Source organism: Magallana gigas, chromosome 9, assembly GCF_963853765.1.
Source record: "Magallana gigas chromosome 9, xbMagGiga1.1, whole genome shotgun sequence".
NCBI classification, from domain to species: domain Eukaryota; kingdom Metazoa; phylum Mollusca; class Bivalvia; order Ostreida; family Ostreidae; genus Magallana; species Magallana gigas.
The window spans coordinates 18,135,714-18,151,670 of NC_088861.1; the positions used below are offsets into that span (position 1 = coordinate 18,135,714).

General features: G+C 34.3%; 2 protein-coding genes across 7 annotated transcripts in view; both read left to right on the forward strand.

Moving 5' to 3' along the window:
• LOC105340102 (uncharacterized) overlaps window positions 1-15,957 on the forward strand; it is a 285,888-nt gene that overhangs the window by 184,279 nt on the left and 85,652 nt on the right. The window lies entirely within an intron of this gene.
• LOC136271239 (uncharacterized) overlaps window positions 8,025-15,957 on the forward strand; it is a 41,730-nt gene continuing 33,797 nt past the window's right edge. For both annotated transcript variants that reach the window (XM_066070810.1, XM_066070811.1), the window contains exon 1: window positions 8,025-8,163. In XM_066070810.1, the coding sequence (XP_065926882.1) occupies window positions 8,092-8,163 (72 nt within the window). In that variant the 5' untranslated portion in view covers window positions 8,025-8,091. The remainder of the gene's footprint in view (window positions 8,164-15,957) is intronic.

Sequence of the window (15,957 nt, forward strand, 5' to 3'; positions counted from 1 at the left end):
CATTGTGAGAAATTGCTTAAAACATATCTCATTTTTGCAGCGTCATAGCTCCTGAAATAAAAGGAGATAAATTCTAATATTTGGTATTTTTATTTATTTATACCAAAGCAACATAAAATTGCAAAAATCTCAATTTGTTGGAAAAACTCAATAAACCTGGTTTTCTGGTGGCTTATCACATATGCTTTGTGGCACAGCATGGCATATTAAGGCTGATAAGTTGTGCAATGATAGTAAAACGTTACAAGATTACATGAGACATGTCGCAAAACACACGCATATACAGCAGTGATTCATCTTACGACCTTTTAAGTACACAAAACGTTGTAAAACGTTCGTTCTAATGTTCGTGCGTTGCACTGCGATGATTTGGATCGCATTTGGTCGCGTCTGAATAGTGTGCATGTCCACTAGTTTGAGGAGACTTGATGCGACCAGTAAAACGTATGCAACGAATGCGAGAGCTCGCTGAAAGTATGCGAGAGCCCGTTCAACGTATGAGAGGGTTCGTGCAAATCTAAAAAATTCCGATCGCAAAGTTTTGTAAAGTGCTCGTGTGCAAAATGTGAAAGGGACTTTAAGCAATATAGAACTTTATTTGGAATGTTCGTACTAAATTCTATAAGACCTTGAAATTTTTTGAAAATGGGTAAACAGTCAAATATGACATATTTTACGCTTTATATAAGGGGGAACCCATTATTATAAAAAACTTGAAATAAAATTAGTTTAATCTTAACGTTTAGAGTCAGACAATTCTTCAAAACTGCTGTTTCCGACTTTTGTTTCATAGAGTCATATTCTTCATAAGTCTAATTTTTGGAAGAATCATTTAAACATCTGAAATCTATAAAAACGCTTTTAAAATTTTCCGCTATTTTGGCAGGTCTAGATTAGTAGAATGGCTACGTAGTTAAATAAAGTTGTTACTTTGTCCGACTTTTTTGATTGAGATTGAATCCCGGAACAGTTGGAACCTGTTTATAAATGTACACGTTTCTTTCGATCTCATGACAAGGTAAATAAATGTATATAGATAATTGACGAATGTCAGAATAAAATTATTTGAACGCTTGTCAATCAATGTTATATTTGGCATTCGTAGTTTATTATGAACTTAAATTATAAACATTTTCTTCTAAACAAGGGATTTTAAAACAATGTACGTATTAATGTAGAAAGTTGTTTTTCCCTTTTGTATGAAATAACCGGACATGCCGATTTCAAAGATATATGTACAAGTTGTTAGAATAAGAACAAGTATGAATCCGTGATGAAACAATAAGAAAATTGAAAATGTGTACGTATGAATTGGTTCCTCCTTTTTTTTTTATCAAGACTATGCCTTTATTTAAATACAATAGAAACATGCAATGATTACACAATATAGTTATAGTTATATGTTTACATCAAAATACATTTAATTACTGGTTCTCTTCTAAACTGTATTGATGAAAATCAAATCGCAGTTGCTGTGTTTGATAGAATACGCGTAAAATGTTTGTGTATTTTGCCTTCATACGGAACATACTATGTAAATATAGTCGTCTACGTAATGTGCTATAATTATATTTACAATGTACCTCTGCAAGCGATACGAATATTTAAATGTCCTTACCACGTCATGTAATAGTCTGTTTTGTTGTAACGCTCTTTTTGGCAACTGATACCACATGCCGAACAATACTTGTCTACTTTCGGTTTATAATTTTTGACATCTAAAATGGCTGAAATACGACGCATTGATCTGCTCAGAGGACGTTTTGTTTTGTTAGCTATATTATTTTGCCATTGCGAAAGTGTAAGTATAATGACTTATAAATCACCATAACGATTTATTTTCAAATATTTTTGATATACGCTAAAATCGTTATTTTGAGTGGACATGGTTGATCAAAGCTTTCTGTTTTATGTCAAAAGATTTATACTTTATTATAAAAATTTGATATGGAGGTGACAATATCATTGCATGTAGAATATGAGCGCTTCTGTGTGCAAGAGGAATAAGGTGTAGTGTTTAAAAGAAGCATAGCATTACACGTATGTACATGCGTAACATATTTCAAATAATCAACTACCGTAACGGTACCACATGTCAGTGTGTCGAAATTTCGATTGCACTTGAACTGTAACTGTTTACGAGCCTATAGGTAGGCACTCGTTGTTTGAGTTGTTTGATATAAATCCGGATTTCGTCTTTGTTTATTGAGACTTGCAATTTTTGACTGTTTGAGAGCAAACGCAAAACCTGTACCGGTGTAAAGAAGAATAATGACCCACGTAGAATAATGACCGGGGTCATTTTTCGACGCAAAATAATACCCCCCCCCTTCCTTTGCTGTATAATAACTTGATTTTTCTGAAGAAGAAAGACGCAGGGGTTATTTTTCTTCATGTTAAACATGAAGAGAAATGACTGCCGCAGAAAAATGACCCCCCTCCCCTCTGTAAGCAAGGATAAAAATGGCTTACCCCGTATCAATGATACATGTATCTGAATTAAAATCACTTGAAGAATTTTCTCTCTGTTCTTTGAAAGTATTGTGAGCAGATTTAAAATTGATCAAGTATTTATTATACAACAAAATTTGTTACTTTCAAATGCCTATGGTTTTAAATTTACAATATCTAATTATGAATTAAGTTCATAATCTAGTTCTTGTGCGCAGGTGGATTGAGTTGGTGAACATTTTCTTTACTTTTCCATTGGCCGTTGTTCCCATTGGCTAGTATTATCGAATCAGGTCATTTCTTTTATTATAAAACCCGGTAACTTTTGATTTTGTTTCACTATGGGTCCGGCGATTTTGTACACCCACACCTTGCACAAGAATCGCCTTTTATACATATTAAACTTTCTGAACAAAGAAAACCTTGCCTTTATTATTTACTCGGTCGCAAATGGCGTCGCCGGTATCTACAGTCAATGGTGAATCTTGTGTGAGAAAGAATGTCTACATAATCCAGTGAGCAGTCATCGCACAAAACAACTCACCTGTGAAAAGTCCGGAACATACCGTTACCTCTTTTGATAGAAATACCATTAAACGCTGAATCATGACGACAAAGAAATAACGACAACAAATAAAAAAATCCACAAAAAGAACTCGATAGACGCATAGATGAGGAGAACGAAGAGCACAAATCCAAAACTACCTATCTAAAACCAGTCCGTAATGTGCAGAAATTCAGCGGAATGAAGATAAGGACGATATTCATGTCGACAACTAGATAGAACAAGTTGAACATGTCATCAAAAGTCAACGTATGAGTAGAGAAGAAAGTACCGACTTCATATGTTGAAATCTAACGGGATCAGCAAAAGAAAACATCAAATATCTGTCATGTGAAAAAAGAAGCAATCCAACAAAAGTGTTGCGTATTTTAAGTGAAACGTTTGGAGACAAAGAAGGAATAACGTTCCTACAGCGAAATTTCTTTGAGCGAAAACAGATGGAGGGGGAGTCTTTACGTGAATACAGTTACGCTCTGATAAACCTCATCAAGAAAATTACGACGAAAAACACAGATATTATTCCGAACCCCTATATGACTCTGTGTGAACAATTTGCGCAAAATGTGAATGATATCTCATTACGTAGAGAATTAAAACGACTTATTCGTCAACAGCCGGATATACATTTTCTGGACTTCCGGGACGAAGCAATATTGTTTTCAGAGGATGAAGAAAAGAACCGCTCAAAGTGCTCAACGGACAGACATAATACAGAAAAACAGGCCGCGGAATCATCAGAGAAGTCAGAGAAAACTACTCACGGAATTGACAAATACTTAGAAGTCATACAACGGTAGGAAGAAAACATCGGTTTTCAATCTTACAAAGTTACCTGAACGGCAAACTTTATCCAAACCCAAAGAACAATACCGATTACCATATCCACAATTAAACCGCCGCCGTTGCTACAATGTAAAAGCGTAAAATCATATCCAAAGAAACTGTCCACGAAATCTCACTTCGGCAAATTACCAATAATCGGGAAAATAGATCCTTCTGATTAGCAGAGTCCGACATCAGTAGGGAATAAAGAGGACTCTACCTGTGTCAATCATATTATTGGTCAAAGTCCTACAGATAGATTTAAATTGTTTGGAGTAGAAATTAACTGTTTATTAGACACTGGGTCTATAATGACTACAATAACGGAGAGTTTTTATACAAACAGCATTGAAACACTCTGTAAGATATTAAAGAATGATGTGAAATTGAATTTAATAGCGGCAAATGGAATTTTCAATCCCTTACATCGGATACATAGAAGCTGATGTTGAATGTATAGGAAACGTTATAGAAAATCGCGGTATCCTGATAATTAAAGATACAGAACATGGAATGACTCGAAAATGTAAACACAATATCCTGGGAATTTTGGGAATGAATATTATTGGACAGTGCAGAGACAATTTTCTTCAAAAACATGGAAATTATTATCACGAGAAAGTGTCTGAAATATCCTGCAATTCGAAAAGTAAGTCAGCATTCCGATTGTGTGATCGAGATAACAGAACTGTGTATGGTTTTGCTATAGTGTCTGCGCGACATCCCGTTAGAGTCCCAGCAAGTTCTGTGATCGTGATCAACGCTACTGGGCCGCCGATACCTGGGTATCACTCAGCCTTTGCAGAACCATTGTTGCATAGCGAGCACCTGAGTGACAGCATTGTTGTAGTCCTGACATTTGTTCAAGTGATCAAGGGCCATTTCTATTTGCGGTTAGCGAACATAACTGATTCTGATGTCTGGATTTCACCTCGAACACGCATTGCTATATTATCTAAAGAAGAAAAAGTTATCAATGAAATTAGTGACCCTGTGCAATTTTCCAATTGTGGCACTGTGGAGGAAATATTTGTGCAGTGTTATGTGACAAAAGTTCCTGTGACCCGGAGTTCCGTATTCCTGTAAACTTGGACAAAGATATTCATCAGTTTTTAAAGTTTTGGAAACAGGGGGTATTTCCAAAGAAAGAAGAAAGGAAAAACTGTGAAAAGGCTGTAAATATTCTTCTCAGTCAGTGGTACGGTTTAAGTAAAAAAAAACTAGTTTACCATCCCGAAGGCAACTTGATTGTTAACAGTTATGTCTCTTCTCTCTTCGACATATGGCGGGAAATGACGCTGAACTCGTGTATAAACCTGCTGAACTGTGCTTGTTACTTTACCATGAATAATTCTTAATAACATTTTATTTAGCTTTATTATTTATAAACGATATTCGATTTACATATTTTGTTCACAGCTTGCTAAACTTTATTTTATCGTGATTTTACAATTGGATCAGCAACAAATTCCCAGGTCTACGCGCGTGTGTTTAGAAATCTGTACATGTGTTGCTACTGTTGCAAAGCCATTCCATAATCCAAAAAAAAGCAAACAAACGAAAGAAAATCACAATAATTTTTTTTTTACATCTCTCAAAGGAAATTATATGATAATTAAAGAACAATAATCATGAAAGAATATTTTTTATAATAATATAAGCAATATTCATTGTTGAATGAACTGTCAATCAAAGAATGATATATATTTTCGTGAAAAAGACTTAGGAGGCAGGTAACATAAGAATATAAATACTTCTTATTTACATTTCTGGGGAAAGATGATTAAAATTAAAATTATTTTACGTTAGTTTTGTTTTTCTTCTACGTAATACATATGCATCGATATTCTAAACATTTTTGTAATGTTGTATTTGTGAACATGAATACACTTTTTTTAGAGCAATTGATTGAAGAGTACCTGACTATAGTAAATCTTAAATGTATAATAAACACTGATCGGATATAATAAAAAGAGATCATTTCTAAAAGAGTTGATAAGGGGCTCGTGCTCATTTTAGTGGTTTATGTCCCCCTTGATTTTGATCACACGAACTTAGTATCACACGTGTTAAGTAAGGGAACTTTCTTAATATTTCTAACAATCGGCTGAGGGCTGCTATCATATCTAGATGTGTCCATTTAACTCACTAAAACTTTGTCATTTTTTCAATTTTTTTTACAAAGATATTGTGGTGAGTGGTGAGCCGTTATCTCCCTTTTCTTTAAAATGTACATCAAACAAATTACAGGCAGTGCAGGAGACATATTGGGTTATTATTTCCAGGACTCAAAGTCTGTACCGGTACCACCAGGCCGTTCCGAGGGGTTTATTTCTCACTTGATTTTGATTCCAAGATGCATCTATATATATTTCTTATCCAGGCAATCTTTACTGCCTCGGAAGTTGTCAATGCTCCTACAAATTATTGAAACATTAATTATCTTGATATTAATTAAAGTATGCCGATGAGAAAAGTAAAATATAATTTCTCTTTGAGTACTTAAAGTACTTTGATGATTTTTCTAATTGGCCGTTGGCTTCTACTGGCTTATGGCTGATGTTAGTGGCTGATAACTTCAGCATGGTTATAATGCCTAACAATGGAGTGAACTTTTCATTTGGTTTCATCATTAATTCTGCGTGATGCACTTGCATAACCAGTAGTTTGTAAGAGGGGAAATCGTCACTGCAAGTATATATCATGAACAATATCGAGTCTACTCTTTCATTGCCAATAAACATAATTTTGTTTTATAGTGTCTTGTATTTCGAAATAATTTTAATGTATTTTTGCTCGAAATAATGAGATATGTGTAAATGTAACTCGCTAAGATGATGACCATACCCGATTGAATACGTCAGTATCTTGTTATAACGGAAGGATTTTTATTTTACGTAGATATACCCCTTCTTCTACTTAATTTATAGCTGAATATAAATGTAAATTTCTGTAAACTGCAGTAAAAATTTAAAGCTTACATCACAAATAATAAAAAAAATATACTGAAAAACTTTAATCTATAAGGGGTCATTATAATTCTACAGGGGTCACTTTTCTTCATGTAGAGTGTGCTGATTTTATGATTTTTATGACACATGTTTCTTTATTCGTGTACAGTCGTAAAGGAATGCTAGAACGTCGTATTTTTGTTGTTTATAGGCTTTAAATTATTTCAAGTTGTTTATTAAATTTAATAATTGGCTTTAGAGCAAATGAACACCTTGTTTCAATTATTTGCTTTTTGTATCTCTTATTCACTAAGAATTCAAATTAGTTTTTTTTTTCAATTTACACAGTATTTTTATGAAAATTAATTATGAGTATGTTATATAATTGATAAAAAATAGACCATTACATAGATGATTATGATCATTTCTGATTTGCTCTTCTAACGTATACATTTTTAAAGTTCTATTTAATGTGAAAATAGCATGGAATTGAAATGGATTATTGATAGCTTAACACAATTTATGAAGACCTTAACAATTGAATCAAAGTTTTTGTCTTATTTTATATGACCTTCAGTCAATATCCTTCTCTATACAATTCATCTCATACATAAAGTTTTTAATAAGAAAATAATCGATAATATTTGAACGCTTGTCAATCAATGTTATATTTGGCATTCGTAGTTTATAATAAACTTAAATTATAAACATTTTCTTCTAAACAAGGGATTTTAAAACAATGTACGTATTAATGTAGAAAGTTGTTTTTCCCTTTTGTATGAAATAACCGGACATGCCGATTTCAAAGATATATGTACAAGTTTTTAGAATAAGAACAAGTATGAATCGGTGATGAAACAATAAGAAAATTGAAAATGTGTACGTATGAATTGGTTCCTCTTTTTTTTTTAATCAAGACTATGCCTTTATTTAAATACAATAGAAGCATGCAATGATTACACAATATAGTTATAGTTATATGTTTACATCAAAATACGTTTAATTACTGGTTCTCTTCTAAACTGTATCGATGAAAATCAAATCGCAGTTGCTGTGTCTGATAGAATACGCGTAAAATGTTTGTGTATTTTGCCTTCATACGGAACATGCTATGTAAATATAGTCGTCTACGTAATGTGCTATAATTATATATACAGTGTACCTCTGCAAGCGATACGAATATTTAAATGTCCTTACCACGTCATGTAATAGTCTGTTTTGTTGTAACGCTCTTTTTGGCAACTGATACCACATGCCGAACAATACTTGTCTACTTTCGGTTTATAATTTTCGACATCCAAAATGGCTGAAATACGACGCATTGATCTGCTCAGAGGACGTTTTGTTTTGTTAGCTATATTCTTTTGTCATTGCGTAAGTATAAGTATAACGACTTATTAATCATCATAACGATTAATTTTCGAATCTCTTTGATATACGCTAAACTCCTAATCCTGGACAAGGTTGATCAAGGCTTAGTGTTCTATGTCAAAAAATTACGTTTACTAGTTTATACTTTATTAGAAAAATTGGATATTGAGATGACAATATCATTGCATTTAGAATATGAGCGCTTCTGTTTGCAAGAAGTATAAGTTGTTATGTTTAAAAGATGCAGAGAATTACATGTATGTACCACAGGGGCCAAGTTCGTTTTAATATTAATTTCAATGTAGCCATAAATAAAGAAAGGGGTCGAAATCTGACCAAAATAAAAAACCACCAGCTCGCTTCAAAAGCCTTAAGAATCAAATAATGTTTATAACATTTGCAATATGCATGTAGTTTTCAGAAAGGTAACGTCCGAGATACACTCATGCCAAATTTCAAGTTGATGAGTCTTAAAATAGCGGAGATAAATGTCATTATTCTCTTGAAGTCGCCAGTTTATTTTTACTTGGACATTTACCGGTCCGGTGCACCCGATGGGTTTTTACCTATGACAACAGCAGTATCTCGACAAATGGAGAAGCATTTGCACTAATCTTTTAAAATCTTACATCAAACGTACGATACTTACATACAAAAACTCCGATAAAATTCCTTAAATACTCTCATACTGAACTTTTATTCTGCAACCACATTGACTTCTGACAGGGCCAGACATTTTGACTGCTTCGAGAAAGACTGATTATGATTGGACCATCAGGAATACTAACCAATGAAAGTGAGTTTAACATTAGCTATCACAATGGCCGACCTGGTCAGAAGTTGATGTGGCTGCAGATAAAAGTTCAGTTTGGAGAGTATTTAAGGAATTTTATCGGAATTTGAGAATGTAAGTAGTGTGTGGTTGATGTGAGATTTTAAAAGATTAGTGCGAATGATTCTTGACTTGTCGAAAAACTGTTGTTGTCATTGGCAAAATCCCATCGTGAGCCCTGGACCGGTAACTTTTATGAAAAATAGATGCATTTTGAGAATGTTTTTAAAATTAACTGATTTATTAGGCTTTTGACGCGAACTGGTAGATTTTATTTGGGTCCGAGTTCGACCCCATTCTTTATTTATAGTTACACTGAAATTAATGTTAAAACGGACTTGGTCCCTGTGGTATGTACATGCGTAACGTATTTAAAATAATCGTAATTTCGATTGCACTTGAACTGTAAAAGTATACGAGCCTATAGGTAGGCACTCGTTAGAGTTGTTTGATATGAATCCGTGTTACGTCTTTATTTATTGAGACTTGCGATTTTTGACTGTTTAAAAGCAACGCAAAACCTGTACCGGTGTAACAAAGAATAATGACCCCCGTAGAATATTGACCGGGGTCATTTTTCGGCGTAGAATAATACCCACCCCCCCCCCCCTTGCTGTAGAATAATTTCATTTTTTGTGAAGAAGAATGCGGGAATTATTTTTCTTCATGTTAGACATGAAGAGAAATGACCCCCGTAGAAAGAAGACCCCCTCTGTAAACAATGATAAACATGGGTTACCCCGTATCCAAGATACATGTATTTGATTTGAAATTACCTGAATTTTCACTTTGTTCAGATGATTTTGAAGTTATTAACACCGAACTTGTAAAGAAATAGCTGCATACAGTTTTCCATATCCGTAGCAAATACACACAAACACACTTCCATTGCCAAAAATTGATTTGTTAACAGTTACGTCTTTTCTCTCGTCGACATATGGCGGGAAATGGAGCAGGACTTGTGTAGAAACCTGCTGAACTGTACTTGTTACTTTACCATGAATAATTCTTGACAACATTTTATAGAGCTTTTTAGCTCACCTGAGTGAAAGCTTAAGTGAGCTTTTCTGATCAAAATTTGTCCATTGTCTGTCGTCGTTGGCGTTGGCGGCGTTGTCATTGTTGTTAACTTTTCACATTTTCATCTTCTTCTCCAGAACCACTGAGCAGATTTCAACCAAACTTGGCAAAAAGCATCACTGTGTAAAGGGGATTCAAGTTTATTCAAATGAAGGGCCACGCCCTCTTTAAAGGAAATATAATTTAGTACTAATGATTTGTTATTTTTCCAAAATATTCTTCTAACAAACTATTTGGCCAGAAAAGCTTCAACTTGTGTGACAACATTCTCATGTATTGTAAATTCAAGATTGTTTAAATCATTATCCCCGGGGGTAGGGTGGGGCCACCATGGTGGTTTGGATTTTTAGCTACCCTGAGCTGAAAGTTCAAGTGAGCTATTCTCATCAAATTTTGTCTGTCGTCCGTCTGTCAGTAAACTTTTCACATTTTTAACATCTTCTCAAGAACCACTGGGCTAATCTTGGCACAAAGCATCCTTAGCCTAAGGGGATAAAAAAGTTGTGAAAATTAACGACCTCGCCTTTTTGCAAAGAGAGATAATTAGGAATTTATTAAATTTTTCGAGAAATTATCAAAAATCTTCTCTCGAACCATAAGACCAGGAAAGCTGAAACTTTTGTGAAAGCATCCTCAGGTACATGGAGTGTAGATTCAAAGTTGTGAAAATCATAACCCCTAGAGGTAGGGTGGGGCCATAATGGGGGTCGAAGTTTTACATCGGAATATACAGAGTAAATCTTTAAAAATCTTCTCAGAAACTGATCAGCCAGAAAAGCTGAAACTTGTATGGACGCATTCTCAGGTAGTGTAGATTCAAAGTTGTGAAAATCATGACCCCCAGGGGAAGGGTTGGGCCACAATGGAGGGTCGAAGTATACATACATTACCGATCAGACCCAACCTAAACCCAAACTAAACCCAAAGTAAACCCCGGGTTTACTTTCTGTATTTACTTTGGGTTTACTTTTTGAAAATTTGGGTCCATTCGGGGTTTACTTTGGGTTTACTCGGGATTTACTTTGGGTTTACTCGAGAATTGCTTTTGGAGTTAACTATAAGCACTGAAGTGTGAAGCAGACATGTATTTTATTTGAAAATCCTACTGCCTGTGATTCCTGCCCCTTGTATATTCGGAATACACATGTAGCGTCTGCTTTCGGGGTATACTTCTGATCGGGGTTTACTCTCTGTGTCCACTCTGGGTTTACTTGAGGTTTACTCTGGGTCTACTCTGGGTCCACTCTAGTAAATCCAGAGTAAACCAAGAGATTAAACCCAGGGTTTAGTTGGGGTTTACTTTCTGTAAGGTTGGGTCTGATCGGTACTGTAGGAATTATAGAGTAAATCTTTAAAAATCTTCTACTCGAAACTAATCAGCCAGAAAAGCTGAAAGCTGAAACTTGTGTGGAAGTATTCTCAGGTAGTGTAAATTCAAAGTTGTGAAAATCATGACCCCCGGAGGTAGGGTTGGGCCACAATGGAGGGTCGAAGTTTAACATAGTAATTAAAGAGTCAATCTTTAAAAATCTTGTACTCAGAAACAAATCAGCCGGGAAAGCTGAAAGCTGAAACTTGTGAGGAAGTATTCTCAGGTAGTGTAAATTCAAAGTTGTGAAAATCATGATTCCCTGAGGTAGGGTGGGGCCACAATGAGGGGTTAAAGTTTAACAAAGGAATATATAGAGTAAATCTTTAAAAATCTTCTTCTCAGAAATTAATCAGCCAGAAAAGCTAAAACTTGTGTGGAAGTATCCTCCGGAAGTGTAGATAGTTATGAAAGTTGGGAAAATCATAATCCCCAAAGGTAGGGTAAGGCCACAATGGGGGGGGGGGGGTCAAATTTAACAAAAGGTATATATAGAGTAAATCTTTAGAAATCTTCTTCTCAGAAACTAATCAGCCAGGAAAGCTGAAACTTGTGTGGAAGCATCTTCAGGTAGTGTAGATTCAAAGTTGTGAAAATCATGATCCCCAGGGGTAGAGTGGGGTAACAATGGGAAGGGGAGGGTCGACGTTTTACATCGGAATATGTAGAGTAAATCTTTAGAAATCTTCTTTTCAGAAACTAATTAGCCAGGAACGCTGAAACTTGTGTGGAAGCATCCTCAGGTAGTGTAGATTCAAAGTTGTGAAAATCATGATCCCTGGGGGTAGGGTGGGGCCACATTGGGTGTGTTAAAGTTTTACATAGGAACATATAGAGTAAATATTTAAAAATCTTCTTCTCAAAAACTAATCAGCCAGGAAAGCTGAAACTTGTGTGGAAGCATCTTCAGGTAGTGTAGATTCAAAGTTGTGAAAATAATGACACCCTCGGGAGTAGGGTGGGGCCACAATGGGAAGGGGGGTTTCAAAGTTTTATTTAGGAATACATAGAATAAATCTTTAAAAAATCTTCTCAGAAACTAATCAGCCAGATGATTCTTAATCATTGTTGAGACTTTGGCCCCAGGACAATCTTTAAAAATCTTCTTCTCAAAAAGTATTGGGCCAGAGAAGCTTAAACTTGTGTGAAAGCATCCTCATGTAGTGTAGATTTAAGATTGTTCAAATCATGATCCCCGGGGGTAGGGCAGGGCAACAATGGGGAATGAGTTTTCACGTAAGAATGTGTAGAGAAAATCTTTAAAAATCTTCTTCTTAAAAACTATTAGGCCAGGAAAGCTTACACTTGTTTGGATAGCGTAGATTCAAGTTTGTTGAAATCATGGTCCCTGGGGGTTGGGCGGGACCACAATGGGGGATGCATTTTTACATAGGAATATATAGAAAAAATCTGTAAAAATATTAAGGAAAAGTTTATTGTCCAAAAATCAGTAACTTGTGTGAAAGCATTAGTTGCGCAGATTAAAATTTGATCAAACCATGATTCCCTAGAAAAAAAGTGGGACCATAAAGTGAGGGGGGGGGGGGGTTAACAAGGAATCGAGAAAAATCTTCTAACAGCTACAACAACGAAAGCAGCTTGATATTTACCATAAAAATTTGTGCCGGATAGAAATCGGCAGATTTTTTTAAAAATTGAGCAAGATCTACTGTACTTCATTGATATTCATTGATTCAAAATATTTTGCTTTTGATACTGTAATGCTAATTTGATCAGAGTTGAGGCAATTGTTGCTCAGGTGAGCGATGTGGCCCCTACCTCTTGTTTCTTTAAAAACGATATTTGATTTACAAATTTTGTGCACAGCTTGCTAAACTTTATTAGTCCCCTACCGGTTTCACCGGAGGGGACTATAGCTTTCCTCTGCGTCCGTCAGTCCGTATGTCCGTCCGTCCGTCTGTCTGTCCGTCCGTCAGTCCGTCTGTCTGTCCCACTTCAGTTTTCCACACTTTTTTTCTTTATGCATTTGAGGAATAATATGAAACTTGCTGAACAGCTTCAAAATGTCAAACTACAGATCAAGTTTACACTTTTGTAGCGTCTGATTGACATATTTTCGAGAAAATTAATTTTTTATATTCCAATTTTTTAATGTTCGGGTTCGTTATCGGGTTCGGTGTGTACCTGAATAAACGAGGTCAGTATGTAGTCAGTAATAATATCGTGCGTTACTTGTACCATTCCTTTTCCTGTACCATTCCTTTTATCATTTCTAACAAACAAATAAATTCTATAAAATAGTGTCAAGCATTGTGTTGTAAATTTAATCGGCAGGGTTTTTTTGTAGTATTATTACAATCGGGTTCGTTGTCGGGTTGGGCTGTTTAACTGTTTCGTTTGATTCGGGGTACAGAAGACGGTAAGAAATGATATTGTGCATAACAGTGCATTGTTTTCACAAATTTTTACCAGCGAATACAGAATAGACTTTAGAAATTACAGGAGATGAAATAAAGAGTATTATTTTACCTATTTCCTATTTAATTTCTATATCAACTATATAGTTTTAATTTCCTCTGTTCTTTTATCTCTGATTAAAGCATGACATCTCGTTTACAATAGCTCTGAAATAGTTGTGTGCTTGGAACCTTTCATAGAATAATACAAACCGGTAGGGGACGTGTATTGCTTATGCAATACTCTCAGAATGCTTGTTTTATCGTGATTTCAAAATTGGACACATTTCCAGGTCTACGCGCGTGTGTTTAGAAATCTTGTAAAGGTGTTGCTACTGTTGCAAAGCCATTCCATAATAATAAAAAAAACAACAACCCAAAATACATACAGAATGAGTAATTTACATCTCTCAGAGGAAATTGTGTGATAATTAAAGAAAAATTATCATGAAAGAATATTTTTTGCAATAATATAAGCAATATTCATTGGTGAATGAATTGTCAATCGAAGAATGATATTTATTTTTGTGAAAAAGAAAGGAGGCAGGTAACGAAGGAATGTGAATACTTCTTATATGTATTAACATTTTTGGGTGAAAGTGATTTAAAAAAAATCATTTTACTTTAGTTTTGTTTTTCTTCTACGTAATACATACACATCGATATTCTAAATATTTATTGTAATGTTGTATTTGTTATCATTAACATACTTTATTTTTTTTAACAGCAATTAAGTGAAGAGTACTTGACTGTAATAAATCTTAAACACTAATCGAATATAATAATCAAAGTACTGAAAGTACTGAGAGACGGAGGCATCGTTGCGGGGGAGATTAATCTAATTCCAAGTATTGAAGTACGGATGGGAGTTGATTTCATCGATTGATATTTATCTTAAAATCAACAATATGTAATTTTGCATGCCAAGTAGTTTCTCATCCGTAATTGAATAACACATATTTTCATAATATGAATTTTCGGGCTTTTCATATGAATCATGTTGCGTAATATTTTAAGATAGAATAAATTCCATTAAATGCAATCATGTATCAGTAATGTAAATATTTATGGAAAATTACAGGATCCAAGCAATATTTAACTATAATAATATTTTATGCTTCAGAATGCATTACATCGAATTTATAGAATATTTTCGAGAACAAAGTCTTGTCAGCGGTTTTGATCTGTGGTTAGGTCCAAACACAGTTTCACTTCCGGTTTGCCAGAGTAACTGCATAGGAGAGTTGATAAAAATCAACTCTCAAAAATAATAATGGTTTTTTCTTCTTTAAATGTTAAGGTATAGAAGGTTTAGAGTATTAATTAAGAGTTTGCAATACTAAATATTACAGGACAGAAACTCTTTGCTAACATATTCATGCTCTTTTATGGAATATATAAAAACAATTTACAAACAAAAAAAATATTTTGGAAGTTAGTACTATGCATAATGATTTACAATATATACTAAAATTTATTATATATAATCAATAAAAACTTTTGAACAGTGAACTTTTTTCATATGAAAAAATCGTTCATGCTTAAAACCCCCTAGTGTTACATGTAGGTAATGCATGCATGATTTCAATCTCGCATAGTTGTTTTTCTTTTTCTTTTGCAGAATGTACGATTCGATTGTAGAGAGTGATCAAATATATTTCTAAGCGTTTCAAAAAGTTATGGAGATGAAATATTTATATATAAGAGACGCTACAGCTCAGTTTTGCTCAAAATTACCGTCGATTTAATTATTTCAAGCGGTCCAAAAAGTAAATATTGCCAGCTCAGCCTTTTGATCAACAGCTTAGCGCATCAACTGTAAACATTTCATCGTGACTTTCTGCAAGGGATGAAAATATTACGAATTTATACAGATTTTTCTTGTGGTGTAAACAAAATTTTAGATATATATAAATTTAGAATTTCGGAAAAATATTTAACACGCAATTGCGAGCTTTTTTTGCTGTAAAAAGATTCAATCTTTCAGTATATGCACGACTTCTATTCTTTTATCTAACTAAGGAAAATATCCAAGATAAAGAGAATTCGCTGTAATATCTCTTTAAAGCTTAATTTAAAATAATATACAGCGGTAGATC